At 35.1% G+C, this 27,045-nt stretch overlaps 1 protein-coding gene across 1 annotated transcript in view; it reads left to right on the top strand.

Annotated features, from left to right (window-relative positions):
- Window positions 1–27,045, top strand: part of LOC150081445 (ribosomal biogenesis protein LAS1L-like) — a 154,863-nt gene that overhangs the window by 111,326 nt on the left and 16,492 nt on the right. Inside the window, exons 8-11 of the mRNA XM_090379302.1 lie at window positions 2,291–2,497; window positions 7,569–7,689; window positions 12,097–12,251; window positions 26,459–26,539. Of these exons, the coding sequence (XP_090235428.1) occupies window positions 2,291–2,497; window positions 7,569–7,689; window positions 12,097–12,251; window positions 26,459–26,539 (564 nt within the window). The remainder of the gene's footprint in view (window positions 1–2,290; window positions 2,498–7,568; window positions 7,690–12,096; window positions 12,252–26,458; window positions 26,540–27,045) is intronic.

Here is a 27,045-nt window from a genome sequence, read left to right as displayed (position 1 = left end):
TGTCAGGTTTATCCAGTATAATTCTATCGACTATATGCTTTACTGATATTTACAGATAATCTGTTGTCGGAAGATTTGCATCAGTTTTTATCCACTTGTTGAAATTTTGTGTAATATTAAATGAATTACTGGTTACTGTGTTGGCACTGCACTACTTTCTTCAATATTTATCACAACACTTGGCTGAATAAATCCATGTTTACGAAAACAGTTTTTGATTTTTTGTTTGAAAATTAAATCCCAAGCACTAGCCGTCATATGCACTGTATCTAATAAATTAATTCTTTTTGTGTCCTTAATGTGGACATTCTCTCTTTCTTCAATTTCTGCAATACTTTTTAGTTGCATTGTGCTCCCGTACAATATTTTGAAAACCTTTGTGATTCCTCAATCCAAAGGTTGCACCATGGATGTTGTATATATGCTGGAAGAAATAAGTTTTATGTTAAACTGCACATTTGGATGGGCTGTACAGTTATTTTAAGTAAGTACAATTTTTTTTACTGACTTGCAGTAATTCTTTGTCCCATTTCTTCAGAAAGTCAATAAAAATTTGAGGCGTCATCATCCATGCATTTTTGTTTCTCTTATATTCAACCGGCAGGTTTTTGTCCCTCCAAAGACATGTGGATATTTCCCAATTACAAAGAGCTTTTTTTTATTGTGCTTGTCTTATTACATGCAGAAATACATCACTCTTTCAAGCAAGAAGTGCATCTCAGAAGCACTTTTTTCCTCTTGCTTTCTTTCTGCTTTTTTTCCAGCTGTGATGGTTCATTTCTGAATAATAAAAGTATGTTCAGGCATTACTCTAAAATAAACACCAGTTTCATTAGTGTTGAAAATACAGTCAGGACTAAATTCTTCCAATAAATTCTTCCAACCTTTATTCGAGCCTGATTTTTCTCCATGAAGTTTTTTGTACACAATATTATGTCTCTTCTTCCACCTGCTTAGCCACCCATCTGTAGGCTTAAAATTGTTTACGCCGAGTTCGTTTGCAAATTCCTTCGACATTTTATTTCTACTGATAGGAGAATTTTTTAATCTTGCGTTTGTGAACCATCCCAGAAGTGTTTTTCCACAAGTTCTTTCTTTCTGCATCTTTTTCTTTTTCCTGTTCAGATTGTCATTCTTAGTCACTCCTAATTTTCTATTCTTTAAAAGTTTACACAAAAGAGGCTGTGCAACACCAAGTTTTAATGCAGCTTCTCTATGATTACACTTATGTAGGCATCTTAAGCACTTAGAATTTTATTCATTTCACTCAAACTTAAACCTCCATATTCCTGTGACATTTCTATTCTAATTAAAAATAAATCAGCAGTTCAATTCTTGATGGATGTCATTTGCAAACTAAACTGAAGTCTATTTACGGAAAGCAGACAGTGGATACAGTGCTGCACAGATGCACAGTGAAATCACATGATCACTTGTGAGAAAACTTCAAATGCTTGGATAGTGTAATTAAACAACAATAACTTGTTAGCAAAAGCATCATTTTCTTGATTGGTTAGAGGCACTCTCCTGCTTTTCCTGAATGCTACAGACATGTAGATATGTGGCAGGGATTAGAAGTTGAAAGGTACTGTTTTCACTCAACAATAATTATTATAATGATCTGCATTTCCTTTGATTATTTTAGCGTTCTCTGGTCTCTGTAAGAAGACTGCCATGAATTATCAGCCACATGAGGAGGTAATTATATATTTCATGTTTTGCATTTTAACTTTTTTTGTATTAATTGATAACCACAAGGCAATGCAGCTTAGTCCAGGCATATCTTCAACAATCCTTGCTAGGGGATAAATTTAAGCTGACTGCTTGGAATATATCCTCCTCTGCCCCCCTTGAGTATTCCACCTCATTCTTTAAACTTTTGTAAACTTTGTAAACTTTATTTGGTGTGGTCAAGGTTGTAAATAATCATCAAATTTCTGACTCATACACAATACTAGGTGTTCTGGAAGATATATTTCTCCTAATTGAATGAAAATGATAACAGTAAATGGTGATATGATCATATAAAGTGACAATTTAATACATTATGATATATAAATGGTTTTGATTATAATAAGCAGCTAAGAACATTAACTGGCATTCACTGTATAAGTATTTTAGTTGTAACTTAATTGGAGCATATTAATTCTTGTATATCTGTAAAAGGTTGAAATTATATCCTTCTGAATATTTCATACTTTTAAACTTTTGATTAATGCTAACTTTGAATTACAAGAACAAAATTTTTTTTTGCACCCTTCATCATTTCTTGTTTAAACTTTTTTTACAGAAAAACATTTCCTTGATGAAGATATCTTAAAACTTCCAGTATCTTTACAGAAATTTTGGAAGCCGATTATTATTATCATTCAACAAAAAAGATTAGTACAAACTTTTCTGGAATTATTGTTGAGATCCCAGTCTAACCCTGATGTTTTAGTACAAAAAACAGCTATGTCTTGGGTTGCAGAAATTTTGCAATGCATAGTAACAAAAAGTAAGAGAAATTGTTATATTTTATTTATTTAATTTCAGTTTTATTTATATATATATATATCCACAGTAAACCCTCGTTAATCTGGACCCCGGTAATCCGTACGTTGCTTAATCCGGACAGCTCTAAAAAAATTTAAAAGTGTAAAAATCAAACGACGATCAGGCTCAAAGGTCATACGTATTGTGTCCGAGGTCATTGGGCTGTGATGACTCACTGTACAAACAACCTGGTTCCCCTGCTGCGGTTCAGACAGCTGTTTGCTCTGCAGTTACGCGCTTCTATCTTTTGTCATTTGTGCTGTGCAGTTAAACAATGTCTTTAAGTAAGCCTAGTGTAGGACAGAAGCGTAAGCATAAAACGAGGCATAAAACTCTACAGTGAGGAGGGGAAAAAGCTTTGTCCTTAGAGGAGATAGTCATGGATGGAAGATGAAGATAATCCTGGCTACCACATCATGACCGAAGAGGAGATCACAGATAGTGTAATGGGAGCAGCAGAAAGTTCAGACGAGGAAGATGAAGTGAGCAACAACTCAGCCAAAAATTAAGGTAAGCGAAGTGAAAGACCACTTGAACTTCGTAATTCAGTACGTTGAACAATCAACAAATGAAAAAATATCTGCCTATTGTGAACACTTAAGACACCTACGTGAATTTGTAGTAAAGGAAATAAACTGCAAACAATCACAAAAAAAAATAAGTAATTTTTTCAAACCAGTGAATGTGGCAAGTGATGTAAATGAAGATGAACCAGTGCAATCTTGTTCTAAGTGATTATGGACATTATGTATTTTTAATGTAAATACAGTATGATATGTACATACATAAATATGTTTACTACATATTTTTGACTATGTACATACATATTTTTAATGTAAAATAAACATGTTTTTACTGTTATCCACGTGCATTATGTTGTTTAAATAAGCTTTACCCACATTACAAAGCATATTTCATATAATTTGGACTTTCATTAAAATGGACACCTCTCAGCCCCTATTAGTCCGGTTTAATGAGGGTTTACTGTATACAAAGGGATTATTTATTTAAGTAATTTTTTAAAAATAAAAATATATTTATTCGAAAATACTTGCCTATCTTGCGCTGGCTGCAAAGATAAGAGCTAGTAAGTATATATTTTGTATTGATTTATTTAAGTGTATGTTGTTTCCATAAGCAGTCCATGTCTGGCTATACAGCTAGTGGGAGGTGAAGTTAGGAAAGTACTTAAGATAGCAATAGACACTCCTGCCCTCGTATTGCACTAATAGCTCAGAGTGTTGAAGAATTTTAAGGGAAGGACAGTGAAAAGAATATGATTGAAGAAAATACAGTTGGTGCTCAGGTAATCCAGGGGTGCAAGTTCTCGTCCGCATTAGTAACGGCCCTGGATTGGGTAGGTTTTTGCAATTTGGAAGATGTCTTGGTATCTCTGCATATCCGAAATGTTATGTTAATGTCTACTCTAATGCTTAAATTAACTCTAAAGCTATTTATAAAACATCAAGGAGAAACAAATCAAATTAATTTCTTTGAAGATTGTCTTTTCCACAAAATTCTTAAATCAATTTTCATAGGATTGCTAAAATTGGTGGAACAGAGGATGATCTCCCAAGGCTCCACTGATGAAACATTAAAATACATCTCACAAGAACTCGGAACAATTGCCTTGGGAAAGAGGCTTCAAAAAAGACCAGAACCTCTCATTGGATAAAACCTTGGTTCTCAGAAAATCTTATCAGCCAAGCAACAGGCTTTCATTTCAGGATCTTACAGAAGTCACTGAACCTGGATAACCCCATGAAATATAAAGCAAGAGCAGTCTTCATATATGCCAAGAGATCAGCCCATTGACACACTCTTATGGGAAGGCTTGCCATCTGAAATAAAAGTTTTCCCAAGTCAAATAGTGGCTGCTCTTTGGATTGAGATACATTCCTTGATCAGGCAGTTGTACCTTTTTATGGTTATCTGCCGACATCCTCCCCCCATTGTGGTACACCTTTTGCTCTCTGTGCATTCAACTGTATCACACTCAGTTTTTCAGTCATAATTTATCTTCTGTTTATACATTTGCAATGCTCTCTTATATTCCTGGCAATTCTTATCCACTGCAACATGGTTCATCGCCCTCTTCCTTAGTTTGCAGTTATTACAAACTGGTCCTTCATTTTTATGAGTACAATCTTTGTAAGAATGACCTGTTTCAGAACAGTGTCCACAAACAACAGTTCTCTGACAATATTTTGAATTGTGTCCAAAACTTAGACATTTGAAGTATTGTGTTACCGAGAAGATTTCATGAAATTTATATGCCATCCATGAGGCATATAATCTTTCGTGCTTTCTGATAACTTTCCAGACATTCGGCCTGACCTCCAGCACCCAATTAACCATATCACTATTTCCAGATTTATTTATAGAAACAAGCTCAACATTCTCATTGAATGCCTTCTTGGACATTCTATAGTCTTTACAGTTCCTTACCCACAACTGATCCAGGAACTCTTCTTGGTTTGCATCCTTATCTATGTCAAAAATCACAATCCTTGGATCAGTTGTCCTTGGTACACTCAGTCTTAAACCCCACTTCCTCTATCTTGGCACAGGCTTTGATTTTGCATATATCATCATCCCCACTAGCATACCACAATCTCGTACTATTCTAATGTTTTTTTTACTTTGATATCTTTCAATAAGGGCTTTACTTCTTTTAATAATTTCGTTTTCACCTCTTCACTGGTTTTAAATCTTTCACTATCACCTTTTATCAATAGTACCTTTGGGACTGTCCTTTCTTTTGGACTTTCTTGTATTACTGGGTTCGAGCCCGTGCCCACCAAATACAGAAGATGCGGAAAGGTCAGGGAATGACCACTGCATATCCCTGGAGCAATATGGCCTTAGTTGCTAATGCTCCTAAAAAAAAAAACCACAACACAACATCTTGTATTACTCCAGCATAAGTTTTCACTTCTTGAGCCTTTTTATCTAATCTTTCCCTCGATAGGAAGTTCTCATATATACATCCATTGCTTTTGTTTCCAACACGTGCCGCATCTCCAAGATTATTCTCATGCCGACTGTGGGAACTTGACTATATTTATTGAACAAATAGGCTTTCAATTTTCCTCTTATTTCTTTAACATGTTCAAACTCTTTAAATTTAGATCTTTCCTTGCTATGATCATCTCACTTTCTTTTATATGTCCCTCCTCTATCTTTATTTTGAGACTTCCTTCTTGGCACTGTTGCTTGCCCTTGATTTCCTTTTCTCTGATTTTGACGCACTATCGCTTAGATTGTGAGGCCTGGGGCAGGCCTGAGAGAGAGAGAGAGAGAGAGAGAGAGAGAGAGAGAGAGAGATGATGATGATGACACAGAACCCTTAGGCGGTGGAGTTCTTGGAATAGTTTTTCCAGAGAATACTTCAATTTCTGATAAGTTCTGCACTTGTGATAGAATCTCCTTATCTATCTCTTCTCTTTCATCATCGGTGACTGCTGATGTTACTTCTAACAATTCATCTTCACTAATCATTTCTGTAGGCTCCATAATTGTATATTATAAAATTTAAATATATTTACAATAAAAGCTGAATCCCTAAAATGGGAAACAGCCAACTGTTTACAAAATTTACAAACTCACAATACAGGATCGAGAGCCCACAAATATGCTGTACCCTGAATGACTCTAAAATGCTCACAAAAATCTATTCACAAGCAAGCTAAAACCTGACCTCACTCAAGTTCAACAAGTGAGTATCCCAGGGAAAAAAGCCTTTAAATTGATGAGGGCACGGAAATGCTCTCAATAACCTCAGGAGAGGTAAAATAAGCCCCCTCCTGTGTTTTGAAAAATTTCAAAAAGTTTAAATGTCAAAACAAAACTCCTTGCCCCTACTACACCAACTGCTCAATTCAATGGTTACTCCCTTGCCTGCCCACCCCAGACCATGTGGAGGTATGAACAGCAGCGGCACACGGCTTACCAGCCTCTAGGCAAAAGGAAGAACAAACAATCCTGTGATTCACACGAGAAATATAGAGCACTCTCACAAACAGCGAGAAAAAGCATTCTGGTGCCCCTGGGGCACCAAAGAACAACAGGAAAAAATCCAGTAAGGAATATAGACCAATCTCTACAGGATGCAGTATGCTAAAAATCTTTGAACAACTCATCCTCAAACACAGCTGAGCACTTCTTTGGTCACAGACTCAGCCACTATAATGACACACAAACCTCTTTGAGACCTTCTGTAGATGGTCGCAAAGAAGTTTGTGGACCTCTGCAGATCTTCTGTAGAATCCAACTTCTCTAAACAATAGAGGATAAACAGATATACTTTTTCTGGATATCAAAATGGTATATAGAAGGCCAATGACACAAGCAAAGTGCCATATTACTTGTGTCAAAAATTGGCACTGATGTTCATAAAGTTTTTCAAATTTGTTGACTCATTTTAAGATATTAGCCTATAATTAGCAAGTTACAGTCTGAGGGATTCTAGTTATTCAGATAACAGTGATAAATGAAATAAAGGCTTCGTTTATGAAAACAAACCACCTTTTGATACTGCTTATTTAATATTCCATATGAGTGGTAAAACTAAGAAGAGTACAAGAAAGTAAAAGAAAGATGAGGAATGTGAAAGCACATGTCCACGAAGTGCCCAGTCACTGGGGTATGTACCTGTTATCATATGAAAAAAAAAAAAAAAAAAAAGGTGAAGGGGGAGGGAGGGAAGAGGAAACTTCAATCTCCTTCTGAAGTTGCCCTTCTCTCTCTTTTGCAAATTTTTTTTTTTGTTTGTTTGTTTTGTTTTTTATGATGACAGGTGCACACAACACTGATGCACACTTCATGGACTCATGCTCTTCCATCCCTCAGCTTTCTTTTATTTTTTCATACTCTTCTTAGTTTCTCCTCTTATGTGGAATATTAAATAAGCTGTATCAAGAAGCGAGTTTTCCTTATAAAGAAGTCTTTATTTCATTTATGATATTAGCGTACATAAACATTCTTTTAAAAATTTGATAATTTATTGATTTGCTGCTTTTTAAATTTATTAGGAGTGCCATCAGACTCATCACTTCAGTCTTGGCTGAGTATAAAGATGGTTTTGAATTGGGCCCGACTACTAGCAGCATGTTTGGAATCACCAAGCAGATTTTCTCCAGCAGTTCTGCCACTGTAAGTTAATAATGTTTGATTGTTTTAAATATATTGTGTGGTGATATAAAAGCTATAATATATATATACATTTAAGTGTAAATTAATTTATTCCGGAAAGTGTATCAGTAGCTTTTATAATATTGGAAGAATGTTTATTTATCAGTTCCAGTTAGTGCTTTCTCGGTACTTGTCTGAGCTTTCAGGGATGGTCAGAAAAGTGACAGCTATATTTTAATGCAAGGTCTTGCACTTGGGAAATAGAAGCTGTAAAATAACTTAAATGTTTAGAGGTTGAATTAAAAATGGTAGAAGGAAAGAGGGATTTGAAACAAGTGACAAGGAAACCCTACAATGTCCTGTTAATGATTTATTGTACTTTTGCTTATTGCTTCGATAGATAGGGAAGTCTTAATCCTACCACATAAGGAAATTCTAAGACTGCACTGCAGTACTGTCACCAAGTATAGAGACTGCACCTAAAATAAAGACATAGAGCTTCTTGAAAGGATTCAAAGCATGCCTGGCGAAATCAGCAGGACTTTCACATGGGAAAGACCTTCAGATATATAGGCTACAGAGCTTGGTAACTATGTGCTTTAAGGGAGGAAGGATCTGATTGAAATGGAGCCTTGAGAAGGGATAGTAAAATGAATGAAAATGTTCATGGATATAAATTTTCATGTCTCATTTATTCAGTATCATTTATAATGTACTAGAACTGGGGACATAAATTTAAATTATGGTGGAAAAGGTTTAGATTGGATTGTTCGAAGTCTTCTTTTAACCAGCAAGGTGATAATTTTTGGAATAAGCTCTCTGTGGGTAGTTAAGGCTTGACAGCTTAGGGGAAATTCAAAAGTCATTTGAACCTTGTCTGAAGTAGCAAACTTTTATGGCTTCTTTGCAACATCATATGGTTAATACTAGGTTTAAATGCTGGGAAGCATGCAATAAAGTAATATGGGCAAAATTTAAGATGGAAAGTTTGGTAATGAAATTTGTCTACGCGTGTAGCCCAGTTGAAATCCCCCTCCATCCCAAAGGAGGGGAGGTTAAATAAATGAGTTCTTCAATAACTTAGAAAGAGCAGTCAAAACTAATGACAAAGAAAGAATAGGTTGGATATTTAAATAGCAGAGTAGGAAATGACAATTTCATATTTTAGGTAATTTGGAGAGAAAGGTAAAAATAATGGTAAAAGGTCTATAATTTTGCATAAGCCATACTCTTAATTACAAAAGCTGTTTCTTGCTCCTTCCATTTAACATTTCACAAGGGTACATGGAAGAAGAATAATAGAAACAAGAAAAGCATAATTGACTGCCTCATTATAGAAAAAGATCTTAAACAACTAGTTACAAGATTTGAGATTGACAAAAATCAAAGAACTCTCAGATTTGCTAACAACAGTTAAATGCTTAAATCTTGTTGAAAAGTTAAATGAAAATTAAGTGATGCTAACATGACTTTAGATGAAGAATGGCAAAAATTTAAGAAAACTTTAGTGGAGACTGGAAGAGAGATATTTGAGAAGAAGGTCAGTAGAGACAGGAAATTCAGAATGTCATGGTGGACCAAAGAAGTGAAAGAGGAAGTTAGAGAAAATAAAAAAATATTTTTTAAAGAAATTTTGGTGGTTAAAACTATTAATCCTGATGCATGAATAATCACTGCTGATCTGATTATCAGCAGTGATTATTCATGCATTAAGAATCTGAAGATAAAGGAACCACTTGGTGGCAGTGATCACAGGGTACTGATGTGGTATTTACTTAAAGATGTAACTACCATTAGGAGTAAAAGGAAGGGTTTTTGCTTTCATAAAGGTGATCTCAGAGATTTTTTAAATTTTATACAGTGGAACCAACTGATGATGTTATCAACAGCAAATTCTAAATTGGAAGAATTCAAGGAATTAATCTTGGAAGCTACTAGGCTTTTCATGCTAACTAAGAAATACTGTTCAAGGTTTAGGCCTAAATGGATGTCCGATGACCCAATGAGACTCGTGGCAGAGAAATAAAATGCATGGGATGCATATAAATTATCAGGAGACACAATTGCATGGTAGATATAAGATAGCCTGTAATCAAGTCGCAAAGGACGTTAGGGAAGCAAAGGCAGATTACGAGAAATCTTTGGCAAAGGACGCAAAGAAAAACAGTAAACGCTTTACTTAATGTAAACTCTAGAAGGAAGGAGATGAATCAGATTGGTCCACTTTACATTGACAGTTTGATTGTTGATAAACCTGCTGAGGTAGCTGACAAACTGAATGAGTATTTTGCATCTACATTTACACATGAGGAGGTCTGTAGAGAAGTGGAGGCTAGAAGCTTATCAAACTCTGGCAGAGAGCTAAATGATTTTGTAATAATTGAGAGTAAAGTGGAGGAGAATTTGTTGAAATTGAACATAAGAAAGGCACCTGGGGTGGATGGGATCAATCCAGTTATATTAAAGGAAGCAGCAAAGGAAGTAAGCAAACCCTTAGCCATAATTATGAAAGCTTCCTTGGACTCAGGGGAGGTCATCATGGACTGGAGATGTGCAAATGTGTCCCCAATTCACAAAGGGAGATCAAAGGGTGACACGAGTAATTGCAGACCTATTAGTCTAACTTCTGTTCCAGGGAAAATAATGGAGTCACTGGTTAAGGAAGCGATGCAGGATCATCTAGAGAAGATTGCAGTTATAGCTTGGACATAGCATGGGTTTGTTAACAGGAAGTCTTGTCTGACAAATTTGACTGGATACTATGATGTGGCCACAAAGGAACAGGATGCAAAAAATAATTTTGATACCATATACTTAGATTTTAGGAAAGCCTTTGATACTGTGGCATATGGAAGGCTACTGTATAAATTGGAGCAGTATGACATTAAGGGAAAGTTGCTACAATGGATAAAAGCATGGTTGAGTGGGAAAAGATAGAGAGCGGTAATCAATGGACACTGCTCTTTGTGGACTAATGTTATTGGTGGTGTCCCTCAGGGGTTTTTGTTGGGCCCATTGTTATTTTCTATATTTATCAATGATATTGATGAAGGTATCCCTGCAGAAACACTTTTGATCAACGCTACTCTCTAGAAGAATGAAATTAGTGTTATATAAAACAGTGGTACAACCTGTTGTGACTTATGCTAGTGAAACATGGGTGCTTAATAAAAAGGACAAAAAATCTTTAAATGTATGGGAAAGGAAGATATTAAGGAAAATCTTGGGCCCTGTAAAAGTTGGGGAAGAGTGGAAAATAAGGACAAACTAAGTGCAAAAGGAACTGTATGGAGAACCGGATATAGTGGGAGTGATAAAGAGCTCAAGACTTAGATGGGCAAGATGGCCAAGGAAAGCAATGGAAGGGCAACCGAGAGGAAGACTGAGAAGGAGGTGGGTGGACTACATAGAGAACGACCTACAACAGCTTAGCGTGAGACAACTGGAGAAAAATCGTTGAGGACCAAGGTTCTACAAGGACCGTAGTGCCATGGAGTAAGTAAGTAAGTATTGATGAAGGTAATCAGGATTAATGTCTAAAGTTTGCAGATGATACGAAGGTTGGCAGGGTTGTTAATGACAGTAATGATAGTATGCTACTGCAACAAGATCTGTAAAAGTTGAGCAGATAGGCTGAAGTGGCAACTGAAGTTTAACATTGACAAATGTAAAGTACTGCATGTGGGTAGCAGTAACCCTAGAGTAACGTATCAGAGTAGTGGAGAATGAAAAGGATCTGGGAATTGTGCATTCAGATATGAAGTTTTCTGATGAGTGCAGACAGGCTGCAAGAATAGCTCATGGGGGGTCTTGTCAGTGATATACCAGCAGGAAGTTTGCTAGCAGTAATAAGAGGATGATTGTCCCCTTGTATAAGGCAATGGTCAAGCCACACCTTGAGTATTGTATACAGATCTAGAGACCTCATTTTAGGAAAGATGTAGAGCTGCTGGAACAAGTTCAGAGAAGGGCTATTGAGATTGGTGAGTGGAACGAAGGGGTTCTCTTACCTAGAAAGGCTTAAGTTCTGAAAATTGTAGCTTCTGGAGACTAGACACCTGCGAGGTGATTTAATTGAGGTGTATAAGGCCTTGAATAGTTTGAGCAAGTTCAATGCTAATGGGATTTTACCTTTTGCTCAGATTACTCACCTAAGGGGACATCAATTCAAATTGAGGAAAGACAATTGTAGAATAGATGTATAGAAAATTTGCCTTTATCCAGCAGGTGGTTGATAGTTGGAACAAACTTCCATCTGTTGTAGTGGAGGTCAACAACTTAAATAAGTTCAAGGCAGAACTAGACAAACGTTTGGAATGAATGGATGGGTGAAACGGGAAGGGGGGGTTTGGTCAGTGCTATATAAGCTTGCTTACTTGCATCACATGCCTCTACTAATGCTAATAAACTAATATTATTTTGTTGCAGTATTGTAGATCGGGTAGAGCCTGTGCTTTCTGATTCGCAGAAACAACATGTAATGGCACTAGTTGCTATATACTTAGGAGCAGCAACAGAAGAGAGACCAGAATTTCCTTTAAACAAGAATCAGAAAATGTTTTCATTAGAGGACTTAAAAAGAGGTTAGTTATACTTTTTTTTTAATACAGTCCATTCTGGTTATTTGGGACACATTGGGACTAGTGCATTTTGGCCCGATTAAGCGGCTGCCCCAATTATCCGAAGTTTCACGTAAATAGTTAAAAATACAATGTATCCCCCCTTTACAATTGGATCATTTTGCGATGGAGTCACCATAGTAAAGTACCGTTCACTATACAATGTGCAGTAAGCGCCGGTCATTGTGATCACGTTTGTGAATTGAATTTTAATTCTATTAAACAGCGATTCTAATTAGGAGGAATATTATCCACAGGCTATAAAAGCAAAGATATATTCAAGCACAAATTTATTACCTTACCAATTAAAAAACTAAATAATACGTGAAAATCGGAAGAATATACGTGATAATTGGAATAATTAATACGTACTGTAATATGTACATACGAACTAGTTGACATTTCTGTTCACTAACATTTATGGGTGTGGGATAAAATTTAAAACAGTAAAAAGATAAGCAGTCAATAACAAAGAACACGGCACACACAAATTGCAAGTAACACAATATACGCAAGTGAGAACGGAGTAACGAGTTACAAAGCTTTAAAAATAGGAATGAAGAGAAGATCTGAAAATTAATTTTTTTATATGATTGAAGATTTTATAGAAGTGTAAACACATTTCCCCATAATAACCCACATAAATCCAGCTGCCGGTGTTATCGCAAATTCAGTAAGATCGATTTCACTAACAGAAAAGACCAATAAATAGGTGACTGCTAATTGTTTTTATTGTTTTATGGTTGTGACCTCCAGAATTTCGACCAAACCACGTGGTACCGTCTGAGACAATCATAGGGTAATTCTCCAGTGCTGCGATCTCCTGCCCCGATTAAACAGCATTTTGTCCCAATTAAGCGAAGTAAACCCTGGCTATTTTCTCGATTGGTTTCTGTTTTTTTAAGATTTTCCCCAAATAACCGGCTGCCCCGATTAACTGGTGGCCCAAATAACTGGAATCCAATGTATTTGAATTAATAATATGAAAAAGATTTTCATCACATCTGCATGTGAGTGTCAAATAAAATAAGTAAATAAATAAATTATAAAAAAAGTAATCAGATAAAAAAAAGTAAAAAGAGAGTAAGAAATAAATCTACATGACATTGTAGATTTATTTCTACAATGGGTTGAATAAAATATAAACCAAAGTGAATAAATCAGTATTAAAAATAAATAAGTTGATAATGAAGTGGGGGACAAATTAAGAATAAGAGTATTATAGTACCTCGTAGGAATTTAGAATAAGTAATAATAATGATGATGCCAAATAGGCAAATTAAATTTTAGTCCCAGAAAATTTAGAGTAATGTCCTTGTTGTTAGGCACTGAAACCAATTATAGCAATACCTCGCTTAGCACGGCTTCAAGCACAGGTTTCACAATAACACGGCTTTCAATTAAGTTTAAGTCAAAAATTTACTGTACATATTAAAACTCATTCAATATCCTAGACAGGTACTATGCATATATGCTGTGTTGTCGTAGCCAAATACTATACATATAAGCTGTGGTGCTAACTCTATTGTCTACCATGCACATGTGACAATAGCTCCCTTCAGACAGTCAGCTGCAACATGCAATAGTGTTCAGTATTCTTAATTCCATCCTGACAAGATTACATGATAGTTTATCAAACTTTTCATTTCAAATTTTTTTTTCTTTTATCCCTTTAAATCTGATCGAAAATATATCTGCATCTTGGCTAGAAATCTCTGCCAACAACATGCGTTCTGTTTGGCAGCATGTTTTGCCCCATTTGGTAAATGATTTCACTGGTTTTGAATCGCAAATTCAGATAATTTCATTGTGATGGTTGGAAAAGACTTGGGATTCGAAACTTTGGACACTGCCAATGTACGTGACTTAGATGATGCAACCCTCATTGACATTGACGAGCAAACTGCATATGCAGAAGAGGAAAACAATTCTGAAGTGGATAACACTGAAGTGCCACCAAAACAATTTTCAGCAGAAGAACTGGAGAAAATTTTTTGGGGGGGTTGACATGGCCTGCGAGGTGATTAAGAATGGAGATCCGAATGTTGAACATAGCATCAAGATACGGGAAATTTTATTTTTTTGGGATTCGATGCTACAAAGACTTGTACGCTGAGAAAAAGAAGAGACGGCTTCACCACACGTCATTATTGAAATACCTAAATAAACAACCGCTTTTTTAAAGCTTTTTTTCTCATCTCCCATGATGTTACCTTTTCATTAATAAAAGTTTTGCAATATTTTTTTAAAAGTTCAAATCCTTTTAATTGTCTATCAAGTGCAAATTGTTTATAGATTTATTATAATTTGTTTGTAGACTGTTTTCTGGTATGCATTCAATTAAAACCCATTATAATTATACCTCAATCATCACGGTTTCACATAACATGGAATAGTTTTGGTACCAATTATCAGTGCTATGCGGCACCTCCGTAGCCAGGTGGGCAGGAGCAGCAGTGCGTAGCACACGCTTCTTGATTAGACCGGGGTTCGAGCCCATGACAACCAAATATGGAGGATGCGGAAAGGTCAGGGAATGACCACCGCATATCCCTGGAAAAATATGGCCTTGGTTGCTAATGCTCCTAAAAACCAAATAACAACAACAGTGCTATGTGGGGTATTGCTGTAAAATGAAATCTCACAAATGAAATCCTGGTATACTGATAACACATGACCAATGCTAATGAATATAAATTAAAATAAAGAAGAAAGGCAACAATAATTTGACGGGATCACAGCATTTCATTAGTTAAAAAAATCAGTGTAACAGTTCAGCTGATTTTGAATATCTGTGGCCTTTATTCTGTGTAGAATCAAGTACAGAACAAATTGAATGTGCGATTTATTCAATAGAAATAACTGATGTCAAAGAAAAGAGGCAAGTGCTTTGTTTCCAGAAGGAAGATTACATTAGTCAGACATCTTATAATTTCTTTTCAACGGAACCAAATGATAATTTTAAAAAAATAAATAAATGCTAAATGAGAAATGTTCTGGGAAGTTATTCTAGAATTTTATATGAAAGAAATATTGGTCTTGGTATAGACCGGTGGGGCACAAACTGTGGGATGCAACCCCCAGAGGGGTTGTGGGATAAATTAAAGGGGTCACGAAAATTTTTAAATAAATTTATTTTTTTGTGTACATAAAAGCTAAAACCCTTTTGTTAAAATTACTTTTTCAATATGGTAAGTATAGAGACTTTGCTACTCGAACCAAGTCTGAGATACGAATGAACCCTATTGCATACTGCGTCGGGAATACTCCTTAATTTGCTCACTGGCTGCAGCTGACTAGTGTGACTTCTCAGTACTACTCAAATGCTGAAATAACAACATGTATTTTTTGTTAGCTTTTGGAATGTAACCTCCCTTTTTGTACTTTTTCTTAGTCCCAGAAAACGCAGTTTCGCACAACATGACATTTTACAGGAACCTAATAAACACCTAAAAACCATGTTATACGAGGGTTACCGGTACTACTCAATTAATCCCTTTAGCTCTTAATTCGGGCTTCCTACATCACAAATTCTCAAATTGCCTGTACTGTATTGCCTAAAGGCCAGAGGTGCAAATGTGTGGTAGCAATAAATATACATAGCAAGTGTGTATATAATATTGTGTAAGTACACCATAGACAACTCTTAAACAAAAAAACTACGTTAGCAGTTTGAAGGGCATCATTTTATCTGTATCTCATATCTGCTCTTTCTTCACAACGAGTTACCATGTATTGCACTACCTCGAATAAGTAACGCTTCACTAAAAGAGAAGACTATTGTTACTTATTCTCAGTGGGCACCACCACCCAGATGGCACCGTTTCAAGGCTTGTTGGCCTTTCATTGGTGGGTGGGCAGGTACCCTGGTATTGTAGACATTGACAATCCAGTTGTGAAGATAATCCCACAATATGAGAGATGCCAGAAGGTGTATATGATAATATTTAAGTAAAATTAAATGCAACAAGGCATATCTTTAAGAGTATAATAATCTATATAATATTGGTGTAAACACACCATAGACAACTCTTAAACAAGAAAACTACATTAGTAGTTTGAAGGACTGTCATGTCTGCAATACCAGGGCAGGTACCCTGGTATTGCAGACATGACACCGATGAAAGCCAGCAAGCCTTGAAACGGTGCCATCTGGGTGGTGGTGCTGCCCACTGAGAATAAGTAACAGTAGTCTTCTCTTTTAGTGAAGTGTTACTTATTTGAGATAGTGCAATACATGGTAACTCGTTGTGAAGGAAGAGCATGATATGAGATACAGCTAAAATGATGCTCTTCAAACTGCTAATGTAGTTTTTTTTGTTTAAGAGTTTTCTATGGTGTGTTTACACCAATATTATATAGATTATTATATTCTTAAAGATGTGATGCCTTGTTGCATTTGATTTTACTTAAATAGCAAGTGTGTATACAATATATAGCATGCAAGCTTTATGCTGTTTCATAATTTGGTACATTCTCTTTGCTGCAATAAAAATTATTTCAATTATGCATGGAGAAAAGTACAGCAACGATTTAAAAACCATTCCTCTGTCCAGAGATGCTGTTTCCAGGCATATTGCAGTTATCGGACAACATAAAATTCAATTTATTAAATCAGTTGAGAGAGAAAGGACAATTTTTGCAATACAGTTAGATGAATCCACAGATATTCCAAACTTTGCTCAACTTATTGTATATGTTGGATACTGCTACGAGTGGGATATTTTGGAGGATTTTCTATTTTGCAAAGCTTTGGAAGGAAGAATGATGGACCAGAAGATTTTTGATGTTATAAATATTTTCTTTCAAACAAATAATCCAATGTGGAACAACTGTGTTGCGATTTGTACTGATGGCTGCATTAAATAAAGGTTTAAAGGGCAAAGTAAAGGTGCTCCAAATACAGTTTTGAATCATTGCATTATACGTAGGGAAGCATTAGTAGCGAAGGAAATGCAAACTGATTTACATGAAGTTTTGAAAGATGCAGTAAGTGTGATCAATTTATTGAAAGTAGAAGCTTAAATAGCAGACTTTTCACAATAATTTTTAATGAAATGGGATCCGTTTATGAAACGCTTCTTTTATATATGAAAGTGAGTTGGGTGGTCCAGTGGTAAAGTGTTGCAACATCTTTTTGGCCTTAAACATGAAGTTTTATTGTTTTTATCAGATACAGATCAGCAGAACCTTGCTGAATTGTTTACAAATGAAAAATGGCTTGGAAAACTTAGCTACCTTGTTGATATATTTGAAAAACTTAATGATTTAAACTTAAGTCTTCAAGGACAGGGAACAAATATATTAATACAAGAACTCTTCGACTTAAGGGTTGCATTCCGCAAAATGCTATGTAAGTTGGAATTTCCTTAAATAAGCATTTAGAGAAATTCCGCACTCGCAACTATGTGCACTGAATTTGATAGAAGGAAGAAAGAAATGTTCGATGAACATGTAAATAGAATTATTAAATTTTTTTTATCTCATGTGCAGGAAAAATTACAAAAGTGTACAAAATTACAAAAATTTCAAAATTATAAAATTACAAAAAGAGAAGAGATAGGCATAACATTAGCAAGTTTTACCTTTCGAGCATTGTTGCCAGAATTAACTCTCCAGCTGATAAGCACACCACTGTGGAAGTTGAGGGCTGTGGAGATTTAGAAGGGGTTTTTTCCAACACATCACAAAATTTCTTTGCAGCTGAAGAATCTGCACTGGCGACTTCACCACATACTTTAGTGTTTTGGAAACCAGCGTGATGCTTGAACCTATTAAACCACCCTTTGCTTGCCAAGAACTTGGCTTGGGGTTTGCTGTATTTATCCTTAATATCTCCATAAATTCTTCTTCCTTTTGCTTGAATGGCCATTGGACTCAGGGGCACTCACTTCTGAATCTGATTTTCCATCCATATTATTAATAGCTTTTCCATCTTTGATATAGCACCTGAACACTGTTTTGTGATCACTGTTGAGGCAGACTGGCCCTGGTGTGAAATACGTTAATCCCTGAACATGTTCTTTTATATGCACACTGTCCCATAAAATAGTATTCACTGTTGAAGCAGTGAGACCTAATTCCATGCAATAGATGACAAACTTTGTCCTGCTTCTTAATTAATTATCTTCGTTTCTAAATCAGTTTCATTTTGTTTCCTAGCACTGCCAGCGCTTCCACTTTCTGTTGGTCACTTTCCCTTCATCATTGTAATAAGTAAATAGGAATGAAGAGAAGATTCTGAAAATTTATTTATGTTTTTTATATGATTAAAGATTTCAGTGAAGGGGGAACACATTTCACCATAATAATGTAAAAAACCCACACAATTCTAGTTATTGGGATTATTGCAAATGCAATAAGATCGATTTTACACCCGTTTATAATAGATTGCATTTGATTCTTATAATGGAACATATGATAACGATGAAAGTGTAGCACAATTTCCATTATAAAAATGACCTTTTAGAGAGATAAATAGCTTAGTTTTAGTTGAAATAAATAGCTTTATTTCAACTTCCAAAGTCTTGGAACGAATTACCAAAAAAAAAAAAAAAATGTGTTATTGGGTTCACATTATGATATTTTCACAATACCTCCATTTATTTCTACAGAATGCAAAATACGTTTCTAGGATTTTTTTAAGTTTTCACCAGCCAGCAAAAACTTACATAAAGTCGAATTTGCATAAGTCGTGGAGTTCCTGTACTCAGAAGGTGCATTATAGCATGGTAGCTTATGCGCCATTAAACTCCCATAACAACAACAACAACCTGTATTCAGAAGCTTTCCAAAATAACCTTTAGAAGAATGAATTTGAACGTAATAATACTGAAATGTTCCCATGTTTTTTGATTTTGTTAACAGCAGTATTATTGATATTTTAGTTTAGAGATATCATTGCCTCCTACCTTAACAATGCTAATTAAGAATTTTTCCAAACGATTTAATGTATCTCCAGATAAAAATTTGTATTGGATTTGTGATCCCTTTGCTTTTGAAATTTCTTCATGTCCCGAAATTACCATTGAGCAAAAGGAAGATCTTATCAACCTGTTATCTGACAAAGCAGTACGTGCCCGTTTCAATACTACAACTTGTGAAAAAATTTAGCTTTTTCCTCGAGATGAGTATCCAGAAATATCGAAAATGGCGATACAATGATAGCTGCCTTTCGAGTATACATATTTATGTCATAAAATTAACAGCAATAAAAACAAAACCGCTTTTCCAGACATGGTCCAGAAGATGACACAAGATTATTAATTTCAAATATTGCTTCCAAATATGGATCAAATATTATCGGTTATCCAGGCTCATCTTTCTCATTAATTGTTTTGTTTTGTAATTGTTCATTTTTTGTTTTGCAATCTTAATTGAAGAATTAGAATTTGATTTGTGGTTTTTGCTGTATTCAATTAAAATATTAAACAATTATTTTAATGTGTATTAGGGGGCTTTGTACCCTGCTCGCTGCGCTTGCTTCTTTTGATAAAGTAAAATAAAATACTTACAGAAGCTTTCGACACTGCGTGTCTTTTCCTCTGCTATGAATACATAAATACGTTACATATGGAAATCAAGCATGGTACCGTGTGGTCATGTTGGATAAACATAGCGCATGACCACGCTTAAACAGCAGCTTGTTTTACCACCGTAAAACAAGCTTCTGTTACATATTTTGGTATTTGCTACATATTACCATGTAACCCACATCTCTCTTCTCCCATTGGCTGAATAAATATCACTAGGAGGAAAATTATTTTAATGTATAGAAAGAAATTAAAAAGGAAACATTTTTTTATTCCTTTCTCAGTACTCAAATGAAAATTTCTGCTACATAATTTATAAAATGCCATTTTTCTTCTCTAAAAATTTTGTCATCCTCCCTTGGGATTTACATTGAGGAGTCGCATAAATTTTATTTTCAATAAAGGGGGGGGGTTGCGAGCGAAATAAGTTTGCGTTCCACTGGTATAGACCAAAATGAATATCAAAAGAATACTGATGGCCTTAATTGCAGAGAAGAAAGTACATGGAATGATTATAAATTATCAGCAAATCTAGAAACCTGTAATAAATATAAAGTTCCTCAGACGGGTTAGGCATGTTAAAAGAGATTATGAGAAGTTTTTAGCTAAGCATCCAGAGAACAGTAGCAAGGGATTCTTTGTTTATGTTAGCATTAAAATAGAAAGGAAGCAACCATATTGGGCCACTTAATATCTATAGTAACAATTCATAATAACTCGTTGCTATTAAGTCAAATAAATATTTTGCATCCACATTTGCATGTAAGGAAGGTTTTTAAAATTAAGGATGCCAGTGGTCTTGTTAATATTAACTGAGTTATGATTTTATGATAACCGAAAAGGACTAGATGCAAGGTTACCACAATTAAACATAAAGCACCAGGAGCTGATGGAATTTATCTAATTATATTGAAGGAAGTAACAAAAAAATAGGTCATCAAAACTTCAGCTAGTTTAATGAGCACATCCTTTCTAGGTAAAGTTCCTGTAGGTAGAGATATGCAGACATCTAACCTCTTTACAAAAGTGGCTAAAAGAATAAAATGAGTAACTAAAGATATGAAATTTGACTTCTGTGCAAGCAAACTTTATGGAATCATTATTTAAGGATGTAATACAGGATCATCTAGAGAGAATGGAATTATAATGGAATTGCATCATGGTTTTGTTAAAGGGAGATAATGTCTGATTAATCTGATTAGCTACTAGAAAATTGTCATTAAAGAATTTGATGCAAATAATAATTTTGACACCATTTACTTGGATTTCAGTAAAGCATTTATTACAGTTCCATATTGGAGCAATGTAGCATTAGGGGATCCCACCCACTGCTATGGATAAAGGTTGAATGGAAGGAGATAGAGAATGTATGTGAATGGTCACTACACTTCATGTACCATATTTTGTTATTTGTGGGAATCCACAAAGTTGGCCATGCAACCATTTTAATATTTATAATATTTATTAATGTTATTGGGTAAGTATTTAAGTATTCATTTAATATATGAATAACCATGGTTCAAGCCTGTGTGACTACTAAATGTGTAGTTCTTTCTTGTATTCTCTCTAACTTGTGAACTCCTTTGCCCTTGTGTGTGACCATCCCTGGAGTATAAACAGAAAAAATTATTTATTTATTTCAAATTTAATATCTAAATTTTCTTATGATACAAAGGAGGGCAAGGTGGTTAATGACAATAACCATAAACATGGTATGTTACCTCAACAAGACAGATTATTTGGGATAGACTGAAAAATGGCTGCTGAGATATAACATTGGTAAATGCAAGGTCTTGCATATAGGTAGCAGTAATTCTAGCTATATCACTGTGCATGTGTGTGTGTGGCAAAAGCTTGTGGCTTCCTTGCACTATATGACTAATACTAAATATCCCATTTGAAAATTTTGGCATTGTAGAAATAAGCAATTTGAATTATTATAATACTACTGCCATGCTACAGAAAATCATCCTACCTCCTACCTAATGATACACATGCATAGGGTTGCTGATGCTTGCATTATGAAGCAATAGTTAAGCTATGTCTTGAATATTAACCCCAGGGCCCTGGATATCATCATTCTTCTCTTTCTTGGTGATTCCTTTCTACTTCTCTCTCTCTCTCTTTCTCTCTCGCAGCCAAACAATCGGATACTACTCTTTTGCAGACTTTATCAGTAAAGTATGTTACAATAGCTGGTCACTAATCTGGAGAGGTTATCCAGGAAACAAACTATACCAAATAAAACCAGAACCAAAGCTCTAGCTCTCCAGTTTCCAGGAAAGCAGACAAGAAGAAACAATTTTAGGAAGGCTAAGGATTGGGCATACTCACCTGTATCTATTAACTAATGACAGCACTCCCCAATGTACATCATGTCAAGTACAACTGACCATTCGCTATTTGTTAGTGGACTGTCCCCACTTTCAAAACATCCACTTAAACACCTTTAAATCAATTGCTAATACACAGTCATCAATAAATTTATTGCAGATTCTGGGAGATGATCCTAATAAAATTAACTACAGGCAGTTCTCGCTTTACGAGTTCTCGGGTTTAAGAGTTTTTTCCCCCCAAGTATCAACAAAATCGAAAATATGAACATTAATTGCAAAAAATGAATGTTAAACATTCATAAATAAAGCATTTCAAACCATGTGCGTAGATGTACAATACAGTGTACCCAGCTCTACGATATTCATCCATTCCTGAGATACTGTCGTATCGTTAAAATATCATAATGTGAACCCAATAACACATAGTTTTTTGGTAATTAGTTTCAAGATCTTGGAAGTTGAAATTTTTGCTCTATAACTAAGCTATTTATCTCTCTAAAATGTCATTTTTAAGGTCACCAGCGTGACCTTAAGGCCATATAAAAAGTTGTGAGCATGGTTTGTAAATTGTATTAGTTACCAATTCAAACCATTAAAATGCACAACACTTTCATCGTTATCATATGTTCTGTTATAAGAATCAATTTTAAATGCCTTCGTGATATTTTTCTAAATCACATTTATGGAGGTCACGACCATAAAACAATAAAAAGAAATTTGCACTTTCCACTTTATTGGGCTTTTCTGTTACTGCAAGCAATTATAAATGGGTAGTAAACTCGATCTTATTGCATTTGCGAAAATACCGATAGCTGGAATTGTGTGGGTTTTTACGTTATTATGGTGAAATGTGTTTGCCCTTTACTGAAATCTTCAATCGTATAAAAAACAAATAAATTTTCAGAATCTTCTCTTCATTCCTTTTTTTTTAAGCTTCGTAAACTTTTTACTCCAAGCGAATCATGTTAGTTGCAATTTGTGTGTGCCATTAAAAAATGCTTATGCATGCAATCATGAAATTTATAATTAAAAGAGAAGATTATCTTGGAAACAAATGCCTCTTGAAACGTTTCTGAAGAAGACGACTTCTTGTGCAACAAACCAACGAGTGCCGAGCCAATAATGAGTGATCAACGAGTGTGCATTTAGTCGATGAAGATGAAGAATAAACATTCTTTAACATTTGTAAGTCGTAAATAATTTCTCTATTATTTGCTTGATTTTACAGGCTACGTTTTCATTTCTTTGGATAAATCAATCATTGTTTAAACATAAACTAATTAGCTAACTAATTTCATTGTTGAGAAAGTAACCCTATTTTTAACCTCATGTCTATGTGAAATAAATTCCCGCTTTACGAGCATGCGCTAGGAATGAATTAACTCGTAAAGTCGAGAACTACCTGTATTTACTTTCCTAAATCGGATAGGAATATATCATAAAATATAGTTATTACAATGAAGCTAATATTTCATATTCACTATTGCATACAGCCACGGAAACCCCATTTAGAAAGATATGGACCACATAGAAATGGTGTGAAGAACAACAACAAGACTGTTTAATGGCCCAAAGTATTATCCTCATTGAGAGAGAGAGAGAGACTTCAGGTTTTTAAGTTAGTGTTTGTAAAAAAAATCATCTGCTGGGTGACCTGATTGTAGTGTTGAAGAATATTTTCGAAATTTAAGGAGAGGGTTGGACTAATACTTAAAAGAATTTGATTAATTAAAAGAGTAAATGTCATTGGTTATACTTTTTTTTTTTTTGACTGATGCTTCATAAAACTTTGCATCATTTTACCTTTCCTAATACTGATACTAGTAATATCCCATAGTCTAACAACTTAGAGACAGTTTAACAAGTTTACTTCTTCTTGAATGCAGCTTTGGATTTTAATCCACTTGCAGGGGGAACCACCCCCTACTTTTAGAACCTTTTCTTCTAACTTGACAGAAGAAAAACTGGATATTTTTGTCAAGCAATCTTCACTAGGAGCTGATTAATTCAATCATAGTGAGAAGAAAGTCCAAAAATGTTTCTGCCCTTTCCAATCCAGATTTTTTTTTTTTTTTTTTTTTTTTTTTTTTGATTTGGTAGTTGTTGGCGCATCGGCTTCTGTGGCCATATTGCACCTCCCAAGGTTTTTGCAATACTTTGATCCAAGCCCGAGGCGGGAATCGAACCCGCGACCTTTGGGTTGCCGGGCAGGTACTTTACCCACTCGGCCAGCCCGGTCGGCTCCAATCCAGATTGACTCAATTCTGGATCAAACCTGCAGTTGGAAAAGCTGGCAGCAAAGGTGTTAAAAACAGACTTTGGCGACATCAAATTAAAATGTCTCTAACAATTTGGAAACAGTTGAATTTGCTGTTCCAAGAGCAGCCGTTAAAATTGAACTTCTCTACAAGGGTTACAATTCAGAGTATTTTTAAATTAACAAATTATGCTTTACAGTGAATTGTTTATCTTTAGAAAGCTGTGTTTCTATTGATTTCATCTCCCCTTCCCCAACTTTTATTTCCTTTTTTTTTTTTTTTGATATTTTAATTTGTTCTAGTATCCTTATCTTAATTGGTTTATACTGGAGTAGATACCTAGAGGTCACTACATATAGTTAACTTTGGTCTCATCAGAAAATTATTTTTGCTCTATACAAAAATATTTTTCTGATTTGCTTTATGCAGCACACTATCATACTTAATTACAATTTGACTGAAAAAAAATCCTTGGAAGTTAGGAACTAGATACATGAATAATACTTCATTACTCTGATCATTTTCAGAATATATTTATTTATCAAATATACAAATCAAATCTAAATAACTTCAATTAAACATAAAAAAATTATTACTCTGAAATATTTAAAATGTATTGAGTTAAAAGCATTAAAATTGTAATGAAGTAAAATTGTAAAATCTAAAAACAGGAACTTTCGGCATCTGTATCAACTGTAACATTTGTATGGGGGCAGTGAATATAAATACATGGGAAAAAGAAACAAAAAGTAGACATGTCACATAGAACAAAAGTGAAGAAGGGAAGGAAAGGAGCAGTTCTCAATTGGCCTGGAGTTAATGTAACCTCAGGTCACTCACGAATTACATGAAGGGGGATGGGGAAGAGAAGACTGGAGGCACCGTCCATCCAACTCGTAGCATTCTAGATTCAAAGGTGGGTTGTATTCACATATCAACCTCATCTGTTCACAGTGTGTCTAGTGCTGATCACATTACGTCCATGAATGCTGATTTTGCTCAATCAGTGATAATGTTCACATTAGTGCCAAATAATGTTCACATTATTGATAGTGCATGAGATATCAAGATCCACTGCTGGTTGGAATCTGCCCACATATGCAGCATTAGACATTTTGAGCAGAAATTATGGTATGCAGATACATCCCATTTTTTAATCTGCAGCATGAGTTGGCAGATGCCACTCCCAGTCTTCTCTTCCCCATTCCTCCATGCTGTATTCTCCCTTTCAAATTATTCATGAGTGACCTGAGGTTAACCCCAAAATAACATACCAACCCACGGTAGTGGAGAATGAAAAAGGAGGTGGGGTAATTGTGTAGTCAGATACGAAGCTTTCTGAACAGTGCAGACAGACTGCAAGAGTATCTCATGGTATCTTGTCAATGATATACCTACAGGAATTTTGCTAGCAGGGATAAGGGGGTGATTGTCCCCTTGTATAAGGCAATGGTCAGACCACACCTTGAGTAGTGCATACAGGTCTGGATGCCTCATTTTAGTAAGGATGTAGAGCTGCTGGAACGAGAACAGAGAAGGGCAACGAGATTGGTGAGTGGAACAAAGGGTTGCTGTTACCAAGAAAGGCTCAAGTTCTGCAAATTTTAGCATCTGGAGACTAGGCACCTTCGAGGTGATCTAATTGAGGTGTATAAGGCTTGGAATGGTTTGAGCAAGCTCAATGCTGATGGGATTCTTCCTCTTTCTTAGATTATTCACCGGAGAGGGCAAATTCAAATTAAGGAAAGACAATTGTAGAACAGATGTGCGGAAATTTGCCTTTAGCCAGTGGGTGGTTGATAGTTGGAACAAACTTCCATCTGTCGTAGTGGAGGTCAACAACTTAAATAAGTTCAGGGCAGAACTAGACATACATTTGGAGTGAATGGTTGCGTGAAATTAGGTTTTTTTTGTATTTTTTTTTTTTTTTGCTGATGCTATACTTGCTTTCTTGCATCCAATGCAAATGCTAACTTTACTTTAAAAGTGTTTTCTTCACTTTACTTGAGGTTTACTTAAAAATTTTTTTTTTTTTTTTGTTCTAGCACATGAAGAAATAAAACTGCAGCGTTCATCCCTAGCACAAGAAGGTTGCAGTGATGTTACAGTATGGAAACTTTGTGATGGTATTAAATATCTGTTCTTTTTGGTATTTTAGTAATAATACTAGTATGTAGTAGTTTTTTTATCTAGTATATCCTACTCAAGGTGAGTTGTAAAGACAGAAGTTCCATATCCCAGTAAAATATCTTGATAATAGATAGAAAGATCATTATAAATATGTAACTAGATTTTCAGCACCAGAAACTGATAATAAAAAAAGCAGTTGTGCTGTTGTTGCAGCAGGTACACCTTCATATGAATACAACTTGGGCAAATTGTTACCATATCTGAGGTCCACTAATATCCAAAAGGAATACCAAATTATCCAGTTTTTTTATGGATAATTATTTACCAGGTTATGGAAATATCCTAGTGCTTCTCAAATAGCAGAAATTTCTATAATATCCAGGTATGTTCAGTAATAACTGGGACTTGCACCGGGAAGTCAAGAATTTGAATAAAAGATTCTAATGAAAATGAACTGAAAGGTGCACATTATATAGTGCTGAGCAAATCCGTTCAAAATGCC

The sequence above is a fragment of the Mastigoproctus giganteus genome, chromosome 8 (assembly GCF_048544385.1).
Source record: "Mastigoproctus giganteus isolate SK-2022 chromosome 8, ASM4854438v1, whole genome shotgun sequence".
Lineage (NCBI taxonomy): Eukaryota > Metazoa > Arthropoda > Arachnida > Uropygi > Thelyphonidae > Mastigoproctus > Mastigoproctus giganteus.
Note: the sequence above shows the minus strand (reverse complement) of the source record. Positions and strands in the feature narration are given on the sequence as shown.